General features: G+C 36.7%; 1 protein-coding gene across 1 annotated transcript; it reads left to right on the forward strand.

Moving 5' to 3' along the window:
- Window positions 1-634: 634 nt before the first annotated feature.
- Window positions 635-15534, forward strand: ppp4r2a (protein phosphatase 4, regulatory subunit 2a). The gene is made up of 9 exons (XM_082144522.1): window positions 635-788; window positions 1379-1460; window positions 4749-4919; window positions 6206-6299; window positions 6393-6430; window positions 6571-6645; window positions 6812-6949; window positions 10116-10414; window positions 14087-15534. Exons 1-9 carry the CDS (start codon window positions 755-757, stop codon window positions 14425-14427), a joined length of 1272 nt encoding a protein of 423 aa, XP_082000648.1. The 5' UTR covers window positions 635-754; the 3' UTR covers window positions 14428-15534.
- The last annotated feature ends 61 nt before the right edge of the window (window positions 15535-15595 follow it).

Consider the following 15595-nt stretch of genomic DNA (forward strand, 5'->3'; position numbering starts at 1 on the left):
TGATCATCAGGTTTAGCATGTAACTTCATTTTAATAATGCAATTCAAAAAAGAAGAAAAAGTAGTAGATTAGAAAATGACAGCAAAATCAGATCAGATCCACATACACTTTTTTTAGCACTCTATGAGAATTCAGATGTAATTTGTATGTATGCGTTGTTTGTATGTATGTATGTATGTATGTATGTATGTATGTATGTATGTATGTATGTATGTATGTATGCATGCATGTATATATGTATGTATTTATGTATGCATGTATGTATCCAAAATTCTTATGCTATTATTTAGTTAGTCCTCAATGATATTCTTCATTAGATGGCATTGTAAGTACTATTTCAATGCAACCTCATAAGCAAGACATAAAAGATAACAACAACAAAAAAACAGAAATGCTTTATTATGCTCTTTCTAGACAGAGAAATCACTGCCTCTGCCTATAAACAGTATAAATGTTACAAGTTCTGCTTGCTATATTACCGTCAACGTTTTATTTGACGTAGACTGATGCACAAGGTTTACAGTTCAATATCTAACATATTAGCAACAAACAAGATTGTTTCTAGCTCCTCTATGCAAAATGAACACTTTTCATAAACATCCAGATCTGGCGCATGCTCAGTAGCAGCGGTCGGGCAGTGACGTCATCGGCGCCATATTAAAGATTTGCTGCTGTTTTCTCTGTGTCGCTGTTGCCATCTTTCTGTTTCCAGCTGGACTCAGAGAGACCAGAGAGTAGCAAACATACCTCCACAATGGAAATCGATACACTTCTGGAAGCATTTCGAGGTACCGCTAACAAATAATGAATAACAGAAAAGGTTTGGCAAATTCGTTAGCTTGTAAGCTAAGCTAGGAAATCAAACTAGCAGCCAATGCTAAGTGCTGGTCATGCCGGAAAAGCTTTAAATATCACTAATAATCGATTCTCAACAATACACAGATAATGTGTATGAGTTTATCTTGTAGATGTACCACGTCGGAAGTTGATAAAGTATTTTGCTACACGGTAACAGATAGAAAGCCGGTTAGCTGTGAGCTACACTGCTGTTATGTGAGCACAGAATACACAGGTTTAGTCGCTTATTTACTGTCTGAAACTTCTTACTTGCATTAACTTTTGCTGCATAGTCAGCAAAAAAAGTTTGTCGGGCGCTTATTTGTGTGACTTAACTTTGTAGAGGAGTCTGGAGCAGAAATGTCAATTTCAAAGTGCTTTTATTGCCATTTTTTCATACAAAATAACCGCGTGAACGCACACTACAAGCGATGACAGGCAATGACAATAAAATGTCAGTCATTTTGATAAACACAATAGAATGAAATAAACATTTCACATGATATTAATGAAGCTTTATTGTTTACTCTGTTCACTGTAGATTTCGAGAAGAAAGGAGAAAATGAAACCTGCCCGATTTTGGATCAGTTTCTATCGCATGTTGCGAGAACAGGAGAGACCATGTAAGTCCAACACTCTCACAGACAGATTCAGAGTCAAATGCTCTTTAGTTTATGCTATTGTAGAGAGAATATTGCTTTATTCACAAGTATTTTAAAGTCAGCATGAAATGAGAATGTGAAGTTACATCACACCGCGTTGCATTCTGGGGCGGTGCCTCCATCTTTAGAGGGTCGCCCTATGCTACATACTGAAATTAATACCAATACCTGCACTTTTTGATGTTTTTGACTTAATTTAATATTCATATTGTATTGCATGATAATTTGACATTTTCACTGCGATTTTACAGAATTCTGTTTACAATGAAAGCAGTGTCACACGCTGGGCACTCGCTGCTGCTTCAGCCGTCACATGGTAGAATTGTCCAAATAATAATGTCAAATGGGGTTGTAATGGAATGATATTTTCAAGGTATGATAACTGTCTCAAAAAATGTCACGGTTTCACGGTATACTGTATTAAACAATCAATTCTTCTTATTATCATCAGTTAACATGAGCGTTAAATGAATGAAAACAGGGTTTTTTTGGTTGAACAAATACTTTATTATAACAAATTTGAAACCATTTGCTTTTGTTTATTAATTTCAATAATCAGAAACGTGTCTAATCAATTAAATTTCAGAATTGATTATGGATTAGATTAACAACTTATTTTTTCATTAATAATGAACATTTTTAAGAATAATAGAGAATGTATTTTTTCTTTTTATGATTTAATACAAATATGTTATCAAAAAACGGTGGTAAGAAAATAAATGCTTAACATTTTGATTAATATTTTAAAATGTGATCAAATTAAAAGAACAACTTTTTCCTTTTATTTTTGGCAAAGTGCTGCACAACAGTAATTTACTAAACTAAAACCTTGACAATGGTTTTTCTCAAATAAAATGATGAAATGCTCTTTAAGCATTAAATTAAATTACTGGTTGTAGTGAAGTTTCAGAGTATATTTGACAATGGTATTTCTCAAATGAAATGCTCTTTAAGCATTCTCTCAGAGCAACTCTGGATATGTTCACGCAGAATAAGCAGGTTATATACTTGTATAGCAGTCTTTTGCGCTTTAATATTCACAGTCCATTGCACGATTTGATTTATTGTACAGCTCTACTTTCGATATACTTAATTATCCATCCATCGATTCATGTGTTTTACGTGACATTTCTGAAACGTTTTACGTGATGCTCTAAATTCCATTTTCATGACTGGATTCCGCATTTCCTTCTGCATTTCGGAAATCATACGCCCCTAAAGGGATGGTTCGGAGTAAAATCAACCTAGGGTCCTTTGCACCATGACCTCGAGCCAAACACCTCGAGGTCATGGTGCAAAGGACCCTAGGTTGATTTTACTCCGAACCATCCCTTTAAGTTATAAACGGGACATACCTTTATTTGCACGGAGGGATGGTGTTCTCAAATATAGGTTTGATGTACTTCCTTCTTTTGCAGCCACCACATTTTTTGCAAATTGGATATCTATCCTCGAGGACAACCAAACTAAATGTTTTTAGTTCGTCAATGTCTAATGTTTTTCCCTAATTCCATAGAAAAGCAAATGTGCATGATATGATAATCGTACGTGTTCATACCGCAATATATTATCATACTGGTAGTATACCGCTAAACCCTAGTGTCAAACCAAGGGAGTGGATGATGCAATCTTAACATTGTTGCATATTGTTTACTCGCATCTTAAATCCTAATAATATCCTGCTGTCTGTTTTGGTTGAAAGACTTGCCACAGTTTTTCCTAGATTGAGGACTGATTCTGTGGATGCAGGACTTATTAAGGAACAGAGTTCAACAAGTGCGTGGGTGGCTCACTGTCTGAGAAACAAATTATTAATGTTGGATCCCCACAAGGCTGTGTCCTCTCACCCTTATGTTCATCTTGTACCCAAGCAACTGTATAAGTAGTACCCTTCCAGGGAGATACGCAATTAAATTTACAGATGATACTGCATTTGTCATTCTGGGGGGATGAGGACAGTCTTGGACCTGTTTTGAATGAAGTTATTTCTTGGTGTGACATGTTAAACCTTAAGCTAAATATTTCAGAAAGATTTAGTACATTTACTTTGTTTGTTTTTTTGTGTGTGAACGCATGATGAAACTCATTGAAACAAAATTTCCCCATGGGGATAATAAAAGTCAACAACAACAAAAACGTGTTCAACAAGCGGAAAGAAGTCGATCCATATTTTAGTTGGAAACGTTTTATTGATGTCATTGTAAATATCCACTTCCCCATGGTCATGATGGGGAATCAGAGACTGTGGGTCACCATCAGTGGACAGACGCCGACACAGACTGGTTTTTTAAAATATTTATTTCTACACAAGACCGCCAAAGTCAATCCCTAAAGCTTGTAAACTGTTTTGTAGTGGCTGCGTGCAAGTTCTGCTAATTCACAAGCCGATAAACTGCAACAGTCATATCTGCAAAGGTAATGTTAAACCAAACAAAATACAAAACTTTCAAAAACACTCAGCAATGTGATTATTTTATTGAGTGATATTCAATGGGTTTAATCCGTGTCAATGTTAATAGACTTGTTATCCAATGTCTTCTCATCACCCCCTCAACCTGCTTCCCATAGTGTTTTTACACGTAGAAAAGGTGAAAAAATGTATAGTGTTGTCCAGTTTTCTCACTGAACGATGATGTGAGTTAATATGGCATGTCTCGATGCAGTGTGAATGACCTACAATGGCGACATATTTCACAATCACTCTGCCTTCGCAGAAAGGCAGCGCGATCCTCCTGATATGGGGTCTAAAGACAGTTACCCAGAACTCAACACATTGTGATGTCATCTTTACATTCTCTTTAGTCTTTTCTTCCCTGTTGTGACGTATATACTAGTGAAACGGCTTCTTAAACCAGAACAAATGTAGGTCAGGGCTTGATTTTGTCTATGGGGAATTGATTGGATGGTTGTGGTTTGCTATTGGTTGATCTCATGTGAGTGACAGTTTGCACCGGCGTGAGGGCGGGACAATAATAACCCTTCCCCTTCAGCACCTGCCACTCACATGAGATCGCATCAATTAGAAAACAACAACAGTTCAATTCTGATGTCTCGCCCTACATTTCTTCTCGTTTGAGAAGCCGGTTCACTCGGATATACATCACAATAGAGTGGAAATGGCCATCATAATTTTCTTTTCATGCTGACCTTAAACACGATGTTATCCATTCAGAGTGTGTTGTGAGAGTAAACTGTTAAAATAGAGAAGTTTCTAATTTCCTTTATTGAATCATTTACAACATTCCTCAGCATTCAGTGGTCTCAGTTTAAAAACTACTTCCTCTTCAAACTGGAGAAAGTGATGGATGATTTTAAAGCCTCGTGTCCAGAGCAACGGGGACCTGCCAATCCTAACGTTGAGTACATTCCCTTTGAGGAGATGAAGCAGAGGATTCTCAAAATCGTCAATGGATACAACGGGTAAGAGACAGCTGACGTATTTCACAGTTCGAGGTGGGGAAAACATTGATATGGCATAATCTTTATTTTGAGTGGGGCTATTTTATTGATAAATGGAGGCCAAGTATTAATTGATTTAGCGCCTGAATTTTAGCTCAGGATTGCGATTATTGTGCATAAATACGGGAAATAATAATAATTTGAAATCTTTCTCTCAGCTGTAATTTCACGATCAGAACGAGTAAATAATTTCTCTCTCGGAGACACACAGTGAGCGGTGTTTTAAGGAAGCACATTCACATAATTTGTATTTTAAAAACAAATACATTGGCTTCAAATGTGCAAATCAAATTCACTTGACAACTGTAATTTTTATTAAAATGTCTAAAATATGAGGAAGGAAAAAATTGAACGAAGGAGATGGATATGAAGATGAGAAATGAACAGACTGAGAACTTTATCTTATTAGATAAAAACGTATATGGACAAAGTTTTCCTTTGGGGACATTTGCTGTTGAAAAAAGGTAATCGCAATGCATTTTACTGCAATACTCAGCATGTCGCAAAATGTTTAAAATCACAATATTTTATTGTGGCTTAAAGGTATAGTGGAGGATTTTCTTTTTCCGGGTGGATCATCAAGACTATTGATCCTCCTAATTGTCAATCATTCTGGTGATATGTTTACGTAAGGCCGTCGTACGTGCTCATCCCTAGGTAGTTTTCGCTAATAATTCCAATGTGTTCACCATAGTAGCAACAAGCTACTTCTCCATTGCAGATCATGTCTTGAGTCCTCACTCAATCGATCAGTATAATAAGTAAATAAAACACGGAAGGGCATTTTACATTTTGTCTTGCATGAATGTTTTTGAGTTAGTTTATAATTTGCAACATAATTGTGCCACCAAACGTGACTAGCCAAATTTGGATGACCTTCCAAACAATCTACTTTGATGCATATCTGTGCACTAAAATTTAAAAGATGTTTTATGCTTGTACTTTGTTAGAACAAACAACTAACATGTGTATAATTCAATATTTGTTACAGCTATGATAAAATTACATCCACTCCGCTGACACACACTCAAAGTAGGCTTATATGAGCCATGCCAACAGCAACTTGTAAGAGTCCAAGAGTGTTGCACATGTGCATTTTTTCAAAAAGTGGAGAGGGCGGTTATTTAATAAAATTCGGGAAAATCCTCCACTATACCTTTAAGAATCATGATGATATTGTATCGTGGGGCCTCTGGTGATTCCCACCCCTAGTTGTTTATTAAAATTTAAAATGATTTTTTCTTTAGGATTCCTTTCACTATTCAGCGTCTTTGTGAGCTTCTTACTGAGCCAAAAAGAAACTACGCAGGAACAGAAAAGTTCCTCAGGGGTGTGGAGAAGGTATGTTGTGTTTAATGAAATGACCAATTCTTTGGGAACAGGTTTTTTCCCTGAATCAGGAAGATTAAAACGTATAAATTGTTTTGTTTTCAGAATGTGATGGTGGTCAGTTGTGTGTATCCTACCTCAGAGTGAGTTAAACTCTCTTCCTGCTCTTTTTTATGGTTTTGTGTGTGGGCAGCTTTCAATATCAGCTTTTAATTATGCTTATAATGTTTTTAAAAACCATTCCGCTGTCTTTAATACTATTATGCATCTTTTATTTTTAAAGGAAAAAAGGGTCAGGTTGTGTGAACAGAATGAATGGTGTCATGTTCCCTGGCAACACTTCAGCTTTTCCAGATAGGTGAGTTTATCGCTTTAACCACCATTGTGGAAACTTTGAAAATATCCTTATGGATCACTAAACCAATTCAGTTTGAAATGTTATTGCTCACTGTAAAGAGAGACTAGTAGATGAACCTAATTTTACTGTCCAATGGTTTTGATGTGTCTTTGATTGTCTGTGATAGAAATGTGAATGGTCCAGGAACACCCCGGCCACTGAACAGACCAAAACTCTCCTTGTCCAGCAGTGTAGCTACCAACGGCCTTCCCGACAGCACAGAAAGCAAAGAACAGGCCTCCGAGCAATCGGAGAGAACGGTCAAGTAAGTCCCAAATGCCAGTGTGTGCATTAGAGATGCGTGGATCAGCTCTAACATCACCCGAATCTGCTGTTAAAAATAAATCATCCACCCGCCACACACCCGAACCTATGATTTTCTCTGATTTAGATATCCGTGCCCCATCGTCATGGCCTAGAAATCTAGACGCACCCTAGCGGCAGCAAAATGTATTTTGCAGCCAGGGTAGTCTAGCAACTCTCCATTGACTTTCGAGCTGGAAAAACCTAAATTGGGTCAGGCCAATCACATCGTGTATAGAGTAGGCGGGGCGGGCTTAACATAATGACGACAGAGTTGCGACGGTTCCCAGCTACTTGAAAACAAAGAATGACGGCTGCTGGAGAACAGTCTTTCGAATCGACTTTGGCCGCGACTCTGGAGGACTTGGAGTTGAGTTTTTCTTTGAGAAAAGAGCAAAGAACGGCACTTAAGTCATTCTTAAAAAAGGAAGATGTGTTCGTAGTTTTGCCGACCAGATTCAAAAGTTGAATCTATCAACGAACGTTAGCTCTGCTGTTGGGAAAACGCTCTGGTTGGTTGAAGCGATGTCCTATTGCGTGCAGAGGGAATTTGAAAGACAGCCGTTTATCCCGCCCCTCGGATTGAGCCGGGTCTATGGAGAGTTGCCAGACCTAACATCTTGATGTAGGCTACCATCGTCACATTACAATTAGTCTAATTCTCAGTGTTAAGCATGATGATATGGTAAAATATACACTGAATTAGGCTGATCTTAAATGTAGTTCTTCTTTGGCAAAATTACATTTCCTTAATAGCCTAAACACAGGCTTTACTCCCTTCAAACTTAAATTGTCACTGTTTCCGTCACTGCAACTTCCCGAACACACGCACAAGAAATTAAATATGTTCAGCCCAAGCAAAGGCTTTTGCTTCACAGCCGTTATACATCACACACCCAGCACTTGATTGGCACTGGTTAACCACTTCAGTAAAACGCTCCCACACTGTACTTTCCTTTCCTTCCTTTTGTTTTATTTTTAATTCTCCTTTTTAAAAAATTCTCTCAGATCTGTTTTGCCTCCATTGCTGCTTAAACAAGTGGACCCTACAACACCGTAGCTAAATGAGTCTGCAAATGAAGCTTTAAACGCCTTAATATTTCCATCATGTTGGACAACACTCTTAAGGTCCTTGCACAAAGTCTGAAATATTCATATGCGGGTTTTTTTGTATTAGTAATTCATGGCTCTGAATTGTCAAAACGCCTCTTAAAATGCTTGCTACGGATGCGAAAAACGCAGAAAATCGAACCCGGTCCGAATTTTTTTTTTTTTTATATGACGGAAGAAAGTTCCGGAGGCAGTGTGTTAACGTGATTGACACTTGATGTCATATTCATTTTTTAACGTGCGAAGATTTCAGACTCGCCGTTCGTGCAAGGAACCTTTTAGAATGATTTCTGTCAAGCTTGTGAATATTTTTTAGTTAAAGCTGTTAAGTTATTAAGCGATATCTCACTCAAGTTTTTTCCTTTGTGTTTTATATAATGACCACTAGGAGGTTCTTGAGGCATATGTTTTCTTTGATTAATCTCTCATCCACCTGCAATTAATTGAAATGTTATTTTTTTATAACTTGGCCGCTGTCCGCACATCACTGGTGTGCATGTGACCCTCTTGTTCAAACCTTGTAGCCCCACTGTTTAAAGACCATATGGAAGATTTGATGAATGCAGGTTTTTTTGTGCGTGTGTGTTACTAATTTCACAGCTATCGTTTACATATTCAAAATCGTAATGTTTTCAGACTTTTTGCATAATTTGACAATTGCAGAAAGTGACACACAAAAAAAAAAATCAGTTTAACTGAAAGGATATTTGCCTTTCTCATTGACTGCCTCATTCAAAGATGTGATTTTTGCATATTTGAATGGATTTTTGTATTTTCTGCACTGAAAAGTACCCTGGTAAACCAGAGTTCTCGCGAGAGCACAAGTTGAATTTGCTCAGATTTAGGTCTGGATTTCCAGGCTAACTGAAAAGTATGACCCACGTGAATTGCGTAAATCTAAGGGAAAAAATGGTTTTGGAGGGAAGAAATGCTGGTTACTGTATGATGATTGAAATCGCGGAATGGACTTAACAATTAGTAAATAAATTGCAAAATGTTACGTTTTCTAATACATTTATTTCATGCACGGATCGCTCCTGACAGCGCTGCACATGCTCGCGGCGCCATCTGCGGGACACTAATAGCATGGGTTCAAAGTGCCAAATGTGAGTAAATCTGTTGAAACGGTGTTACTCGCCAGGTGCCCGGTTACTTTTTTTAATTTATTTTTTTGTATGAATTTTGACAATGCATGGTGGTGAGAATGTGATTTGGCTTAGTGCGATCATCAAATCACAACGGTGTAACTGTTGAGTACTATAACAGCACTGTGTTTGTCATTTGGCATGAGAATAGTTTATAAATCTGTTGTTGTCAACAAAGAGAAGCGATAAGCTTAATACGTTTATTATAACATATGTTGTATTACAATATATTATCATGACTTTTACAGTACAATAGTATGTATTATAGCAATATAAGATATCTTTTTTTAATTTGATAAAAAAATGTATTATAATAATTAGATGGGGCCATGGTCAGGTTTTCTTTTTTTTGTCTTTAGCTGATCACATGCCTGCTCTTCGGAAAATTGGATTTTAGGGAAAAAAATAAAAATGAAAATTGAACTATTGAATTGTGTGGTGGAAATGACACCGCAACTGTGGTGCAGTCACTTTTTTTATTTTTTTTTTTATTGATAATTTTCACATAATGAATATTAAAGGTTTATTTCCCTATTTGTTAAGATCATCGCAATCATTTTTATGATTTGTATAGTTTAAGATTCAAGTCTGGTAAAATAAAGGCACAACAAATTTATACTTAAAGCATTTTAAAAGTAACAAAAATAAATGAAGGCATAATAAAAAGTTTCCAAGACAGTTTAAATGTCATCTTTATATTAAAAAAATTATGAAATCTGTTAGTTTTCATAAAAAAAAAAAAAACTTATGAATAAATACATGGCTTTGGCAGTTAACTTATGGAATAAAAGCCATGAAAGTTAAATTGTGACTTCATGGATCTGTAATGGTGTGTATTTGGAGTCTTAAACTTTTTTTTATATATTTTTTTAGTGACTCTTCAGCATCAGAAGCAGAAGGTTCACACGTCGGTTCAGTGAAGAGTAAACATTGTGAAGACGAGGATGCAACGAATCCTGAGACGCCTGAAGCAAAGAGGCTCAAGTTTGACAAAGAGGAAGATGATGATGATGATGATGATGATGAAGATGGGATGGAGAAAGAACCAGCTGAAAAGCCATTGTCCTGCATATCAATAGCAGAGAGCTCATCGGATCTACCGCAGTCCTCATCAGACGTCACTGCGGAGGTGAAGGATAATAAACCTGACGAATTTGTCGCTGAAGACCAAGGTATGTCCTTTGTACAGTTGCTTCTAACATCCTGTATTCAAAATTATCACGCTTTGGTTTGTATCACGGTTTTAGGGTCACGGTTTCGGTACGGTTCGGTATGTGCCATGTTGAGGGACAAAATGACTGCTAGCAAATACATTTTAGAAAAAGAAAATAAGAACAAATAATCAAACTACAAGTAATAGTACAAAAGAATACAATAGATCAAAGATGCAAATAAAATACACAGTGCTTTACAAGTTTTTCAGGTAGATCTAACAGTTTTCAGATATAGAAATTACTAATCAAATATAAAATAACTGCATTTAATCTTCACTTTAAATTAAAAGAAGATAAATCATTATTAAAGTTACAAAAAGTTCTTCAGTCAAGAGCAGTGAGTGATTGATCTTGTTCTTTTTCTTTTGTTTGATGAACATTAAAGCACAGACAGCAGCAGGAATATTAGGCTGCCGTCACTTTAAGACATAATGCATAGATTCAATAAACTGTTACTGCACACACACATGCGTTGTCTTTCTCGGCTGTTTACATTTAAGACATGTTTGCTAGGATACTCGCCAAGACGGGCATGTTGACCATTTTTGTCAGTTCAAGTATAAGAAGATTTGAAAGCGAACTCAATTTAGTAGTCACGCCTTGACTGAAGTGCGGCTTTCCATGTTCTTTTGCGTCTTCTTGCGCTTGAATGTTTAAATTGCCAAGGATTAAGATTCTGGCCCGTCCGCTCCGTCAACTGTCCCGAGTGTCTTTTACACTGGCCCTGGGCCCTCGGGCAGTCTTTATTGTCGAGTCCTGCCCAGCGCTTTCGTTATTGTTTTGTGCCTGTCCGAATTAGCACTGAGTGCCTGTTTAAACGCATAAGGCAATGTGTGCTGTTTCGGTCTCACCTGTGCTCGCGCATTATCAACCCCCGGGTAATGATGGTGTCAATGACTGCTCATATTAGAGCGTACGGCACTCGCATCAAACAGTTTACAAAGATTGGCTGTTTTTTTGAGGTGTTGGGAAGCCAGAAAGTTCCCAGACAGGAGATTGTCTGTGAAACACCAGCATGTGAGGAACTGAGTTCAGCAACAGATTTACATGCTAACAGTTGATTGATCATCTACTCGCATGTGATACGCATGCGGAGCGTATCCGTTGAGAGAAACATACATTAGGGTTCACACAATGTTTCCCCAACAATCTATATCATAGATGCGTTGTCAGATTTGAGATTAACCGCGGTGCAAGTGCGTGCCGAACCGTGAGTGGAGAATTGTTCGATTGTTTTTTTTAATGAGAACCACTACACCCCTTATAGACAGAGATTGAGAATGTCAGGTACATTTTAATTGAAGCATTCACTGAAAGTGTTTTGCTAATCATCAGAGTGGCTTCATCTGTTTCCAGGACTGTCTGATGCTTTATTGCTGTTGGATTATTGGCATATATCTTAGGCTGTTTTCAAATTTAGTCTCATTCTCATTCCACCGAAGGTCTTTTTAGTATTGTATTATGTGACTCAGATCCACAATGCAATGCATTTGTATTATCAAAATGAGTACTAGTGTCAGCTGTTTACCACTGTTGCTAGGAAACCGTTCATGAGAACATGCCAAAAATGGAAAGTGCTTTTTGGTTCACTTTTTTTCACTTGTTTTTTTTCCTTTGCAAGCAAAATTAAATCCTGACATGCACAGCGAAGGCAATTTCTGCAGACACGAGCAGCAATGAAAAATGCATTGTACTATAATTGGCTTCCACATAACAAACCAGATTACTTTGATCCCATTTGCTAACGGTACTGGAGTTCACGTAAACCATACCCCAAAATCCCATTTTGGAGGTTTGGTGCGCAGCCTCGTTCAGAAAGCAGACTCGTCCCCCTCTGCCTTTCAGTCTGGTGGCGTTTACACTGGACATTTAATTGGTCTTAATCAGTGTCATTGCAAGCTTTTGTGAATGCCTTCAACAAATGAAGAGTTGCTCTGCAGTTATACACTAACAGTAAAAAGTTTGGACACGTTATTAATTGTTACTATTATACATATTTTAGAATCTTAGAAAGGTTAAAACTAAGAACGCACATGAAAGTATGGGAATATAACATTTTAATTTAGTTAAATGTTAAATTTAATTATGATTATTGATGATAATGATATTAATGTACTTTATACAACTTAAATTTCACAAAAAGAAGTTCCTATTTGGATTTTTAGGACTTCTTAAGAAATGCATTCAGTCTTGTAGCATATTCTATATATTGATTGTATTTTTCTTAACATTCCTCAATGGCCTGGGTGACTGAAAATCATCAGTAAAATAAATAAATAAATGCAGCCTTGGTGGCCATAACATTAAAACATTAAAAATCATAATTATTCCAAAATACCAGTCAAATTTTTTTTATAATTATGATTTTTTTATGTTTTTGAAAAGCGTCTTATGGCCACCAAGGCTGCATTTATTTTTTTATAAAAATACAGTAAAAACGGTCTTATTGTGAAATAATAATAATAACAAATAAAAAACATTTATTTCAATATATTTTAAAATGTCATTTTTTTCCTGTGATCACAACTGAATTTTCAATATCATTACTCCAGTCTTCAGTGTCACATGATCCTCAGAAATCATTCTAATATGATCTAGTAACATTTTATTTATATAGCACTTTTATAGCCACTACGCAGCTTTACACAATATAAGAACACAATCATTAAGAATAGTCATGAAGAGCTATACACAATATATAAACAAGCTTTATGTAAATATGAAATATCAAACCCTAAAGCACACAAAAAGACATCACAAAATACTAAAAGTTTTAGGTGAGATTTAAAAACAGACAACACGCATTCAGCAGATCGTATCACTGTCAAACTGTTCCACAAGTTTGGAGCCCTTACTGCAAATGCTCTCCTTTAGTTTTATATTTGGTTCTTGAAATAGCCAGCAATTTGTTAAAAGAAGATCTAATGCTCAAGTAACATTTATTATTAATGTTGAAAACCGTTGCGCTTCATATTTTTGTGGAAACAATAATACACTACCATTCAGAAGTTTGTGGTAAGATAAATAAAGAGAAATGAATAGGGTTAATCAAATATGACAGTAAAGGTATTTATTTATTTAAATAAAATCCTGTTTGTTGAAGCTTCTATTCATTAAAGAATCCTAAAAATCTATTACCATTTCCACAAAATATTATGCAGTAAAAACTGTTATCAACATTGATAAGAACAATTTTTTTTTTATAATTGAGCTCCAATAATAAAGCCTCATATCAGAATGATTTCTGAAGGATCATGTGACACTGAAGACTGGAGTAATGATGCTGAAAATTCAGCTTTTACATCACAGGAATAAATTACATTTTAAAATATATTACAATAGAAAACAGTTATTTTAAATGGTAATATTGTGAAATATTAGTTTTTGTTTGTTTTTTAATCAAATAAATGCAGCTTTCATGAGCTTAAAAAACCTATAAAAATCTTAATTGTTCCAAACTTTCTAGTGTGTGTTCATAATATTTGGGTTCAATCGGTGTAAAATAAGTCACTAATGTAAATTGTTCTTGTTTTATTTCAACCAGCTTGGTCACGTGAGTGCTAATATATTATATCTTTGCATATCAGCAGCTGTTTGCATACATGACATTTTCTGCTCCTCTCTCTACAGAACCCTCCAGTACACAGTCAGAGGTCGTAGAAAACGGGGTTGACAAATCTGCTTCGGAAGATTCCCCCGACCCCTCCCACAGTCAGGCGACCGTCAGGGAATCGGACCTATCAGAGCAGCAGTCTGAGAGGGAAGAGAGCGCCGAGGAGAAAAATTACCCAGTCAGCAGCAGCAGCAGCAGCAGCAGCAGCAAAAACAGCAGAGACGAGGGAGTGTCCAGCGCAGAGACTCAATCTGCCTGTCCCAGCAGTTCCACAGAGCCGGCAGGAGAGGGCAGTACTACTGCACAAATCACTTCAGACAGCTCAGAGACTGCAGAAGACACCATGGAGCAAGACTGAGGCGTTGTTGATTTTTACACTCTACTGTACAAACACCCCAAAAATCACTTATCCTGCAAGTTTAGCAGATCCTTTATAGACCAGGAGAGGAGGGCATCCGGTGACGTCCCTAAAGACCTCTCGTGAAAACATCTCCTCCTTATGACCCTTCTCAGGGCATCTTGACTTAATATGGGTTCAACTTCAAAAACTGGAAGCTCATCTTTCTGGTGGTTTAGGGGAGCATTTGCCATCGAATAACAAGAAAGCCTTGTGTACATGGCAGTTTTCTGTTATCCTGTTCTAATCATGAGCGTCTATCAACACCTTTCACTTCACATCAATCTTTCTCCTGCTCTTCTAAGAGTGAAAATGTGGCAAATCTTTGGTTGAATTTGTGTGAATGTGTGCATATGTTTGTAGGGGAAAGGGGTGTATGTGCACTTCCTTTAGTTTTGATTAGTCAACGAATGATCTCAGGATTCCCGTTGACCTGCAGACCAGTGTCTAAACATTCCAGGAGAACACCCCTTTTCTCCCAAATTGCCTTCTGTATTCATCTGCTGGCTCGTAGCAGAATTAGACAGATTTCCTTTTTCTTTTATTTTTAGATCCTTTGATTTTAACTGCCTTCCCAGCATAGCACCGAAATGTATTAATCCACTGATGCTGGTAAATAGATTCTAAAATGGACTAATGTGATTTTCCATGCACTAGATACTTGAGTGCTGTTGGTTGCAATGTGTAACTTAATATAGTGAGCCTGTCTTTTCAACTGACATAATATGCTTAACCACTATTGAGCCATCCTTATTTGTCATAAGCTTTTCATTTCGTTTCATCAAACAATGGCAAACATTTGTATGAAGGTTTAAATGAGCAACACTGTCAACACCCACATCTCTTAAACTGTACTTTACATGCTTCCTTACAGACATGTATATCCCCTTCAACCCATACTTATTTCCACAGCTCCTTTTTGATATGTAGAATTTTTAAATTAGATTTTGTAGATTATAAGTGTTCACTGCTTTTGTGAAAAGTGAAATTGTATGAACTCCATGTGAACTGAATGCTTGGGCTTTCAACAGTATTCCTGAAGAGCAATAAAAGTTCACGTTAAAAGCAGTGGTATGCTTAATCTGAGGCATTTCTAACCTTTTATCTGAATAAAACTCTTTGGAATAAT

The sequence above is a fragment of the Leuciscus leuciscus genome (assembly GCF_965113295.1).
Source record: "Leuciscus leuciscus genome assembly, chromosome: 18".
Lineage (NCBI taxonomy): Eukaryota > Metazoa > Chordata > Actinopteri > Cypriniformes > Leuciscidae > Leuciscus > Leuciscus leuciscus.

Bases quoted from the DNA above. Each gene is read 5' to 3' on its own strand.
- ppp4r2a (XM_082144522.1), top strand. From the start codon at position 755: ATGGAAATCGATACACTTCTGGAAGCATTTCGAG. The intron at 1,461-4,748 runs GTAAGTCCAACA...AACATTCCTCAG, and splicing joins GCGAGAACAGGAGAGACCAT to CATTCAGTGGTCTCAGTTTA. The intron at 6,646-6,811 runs GTGAGTTTATCG...TGTCTGTGATAG, and splicing joins ACTTCAGCTTTTCCAGATAG to AAATGTGAATGGTCCAGGAA.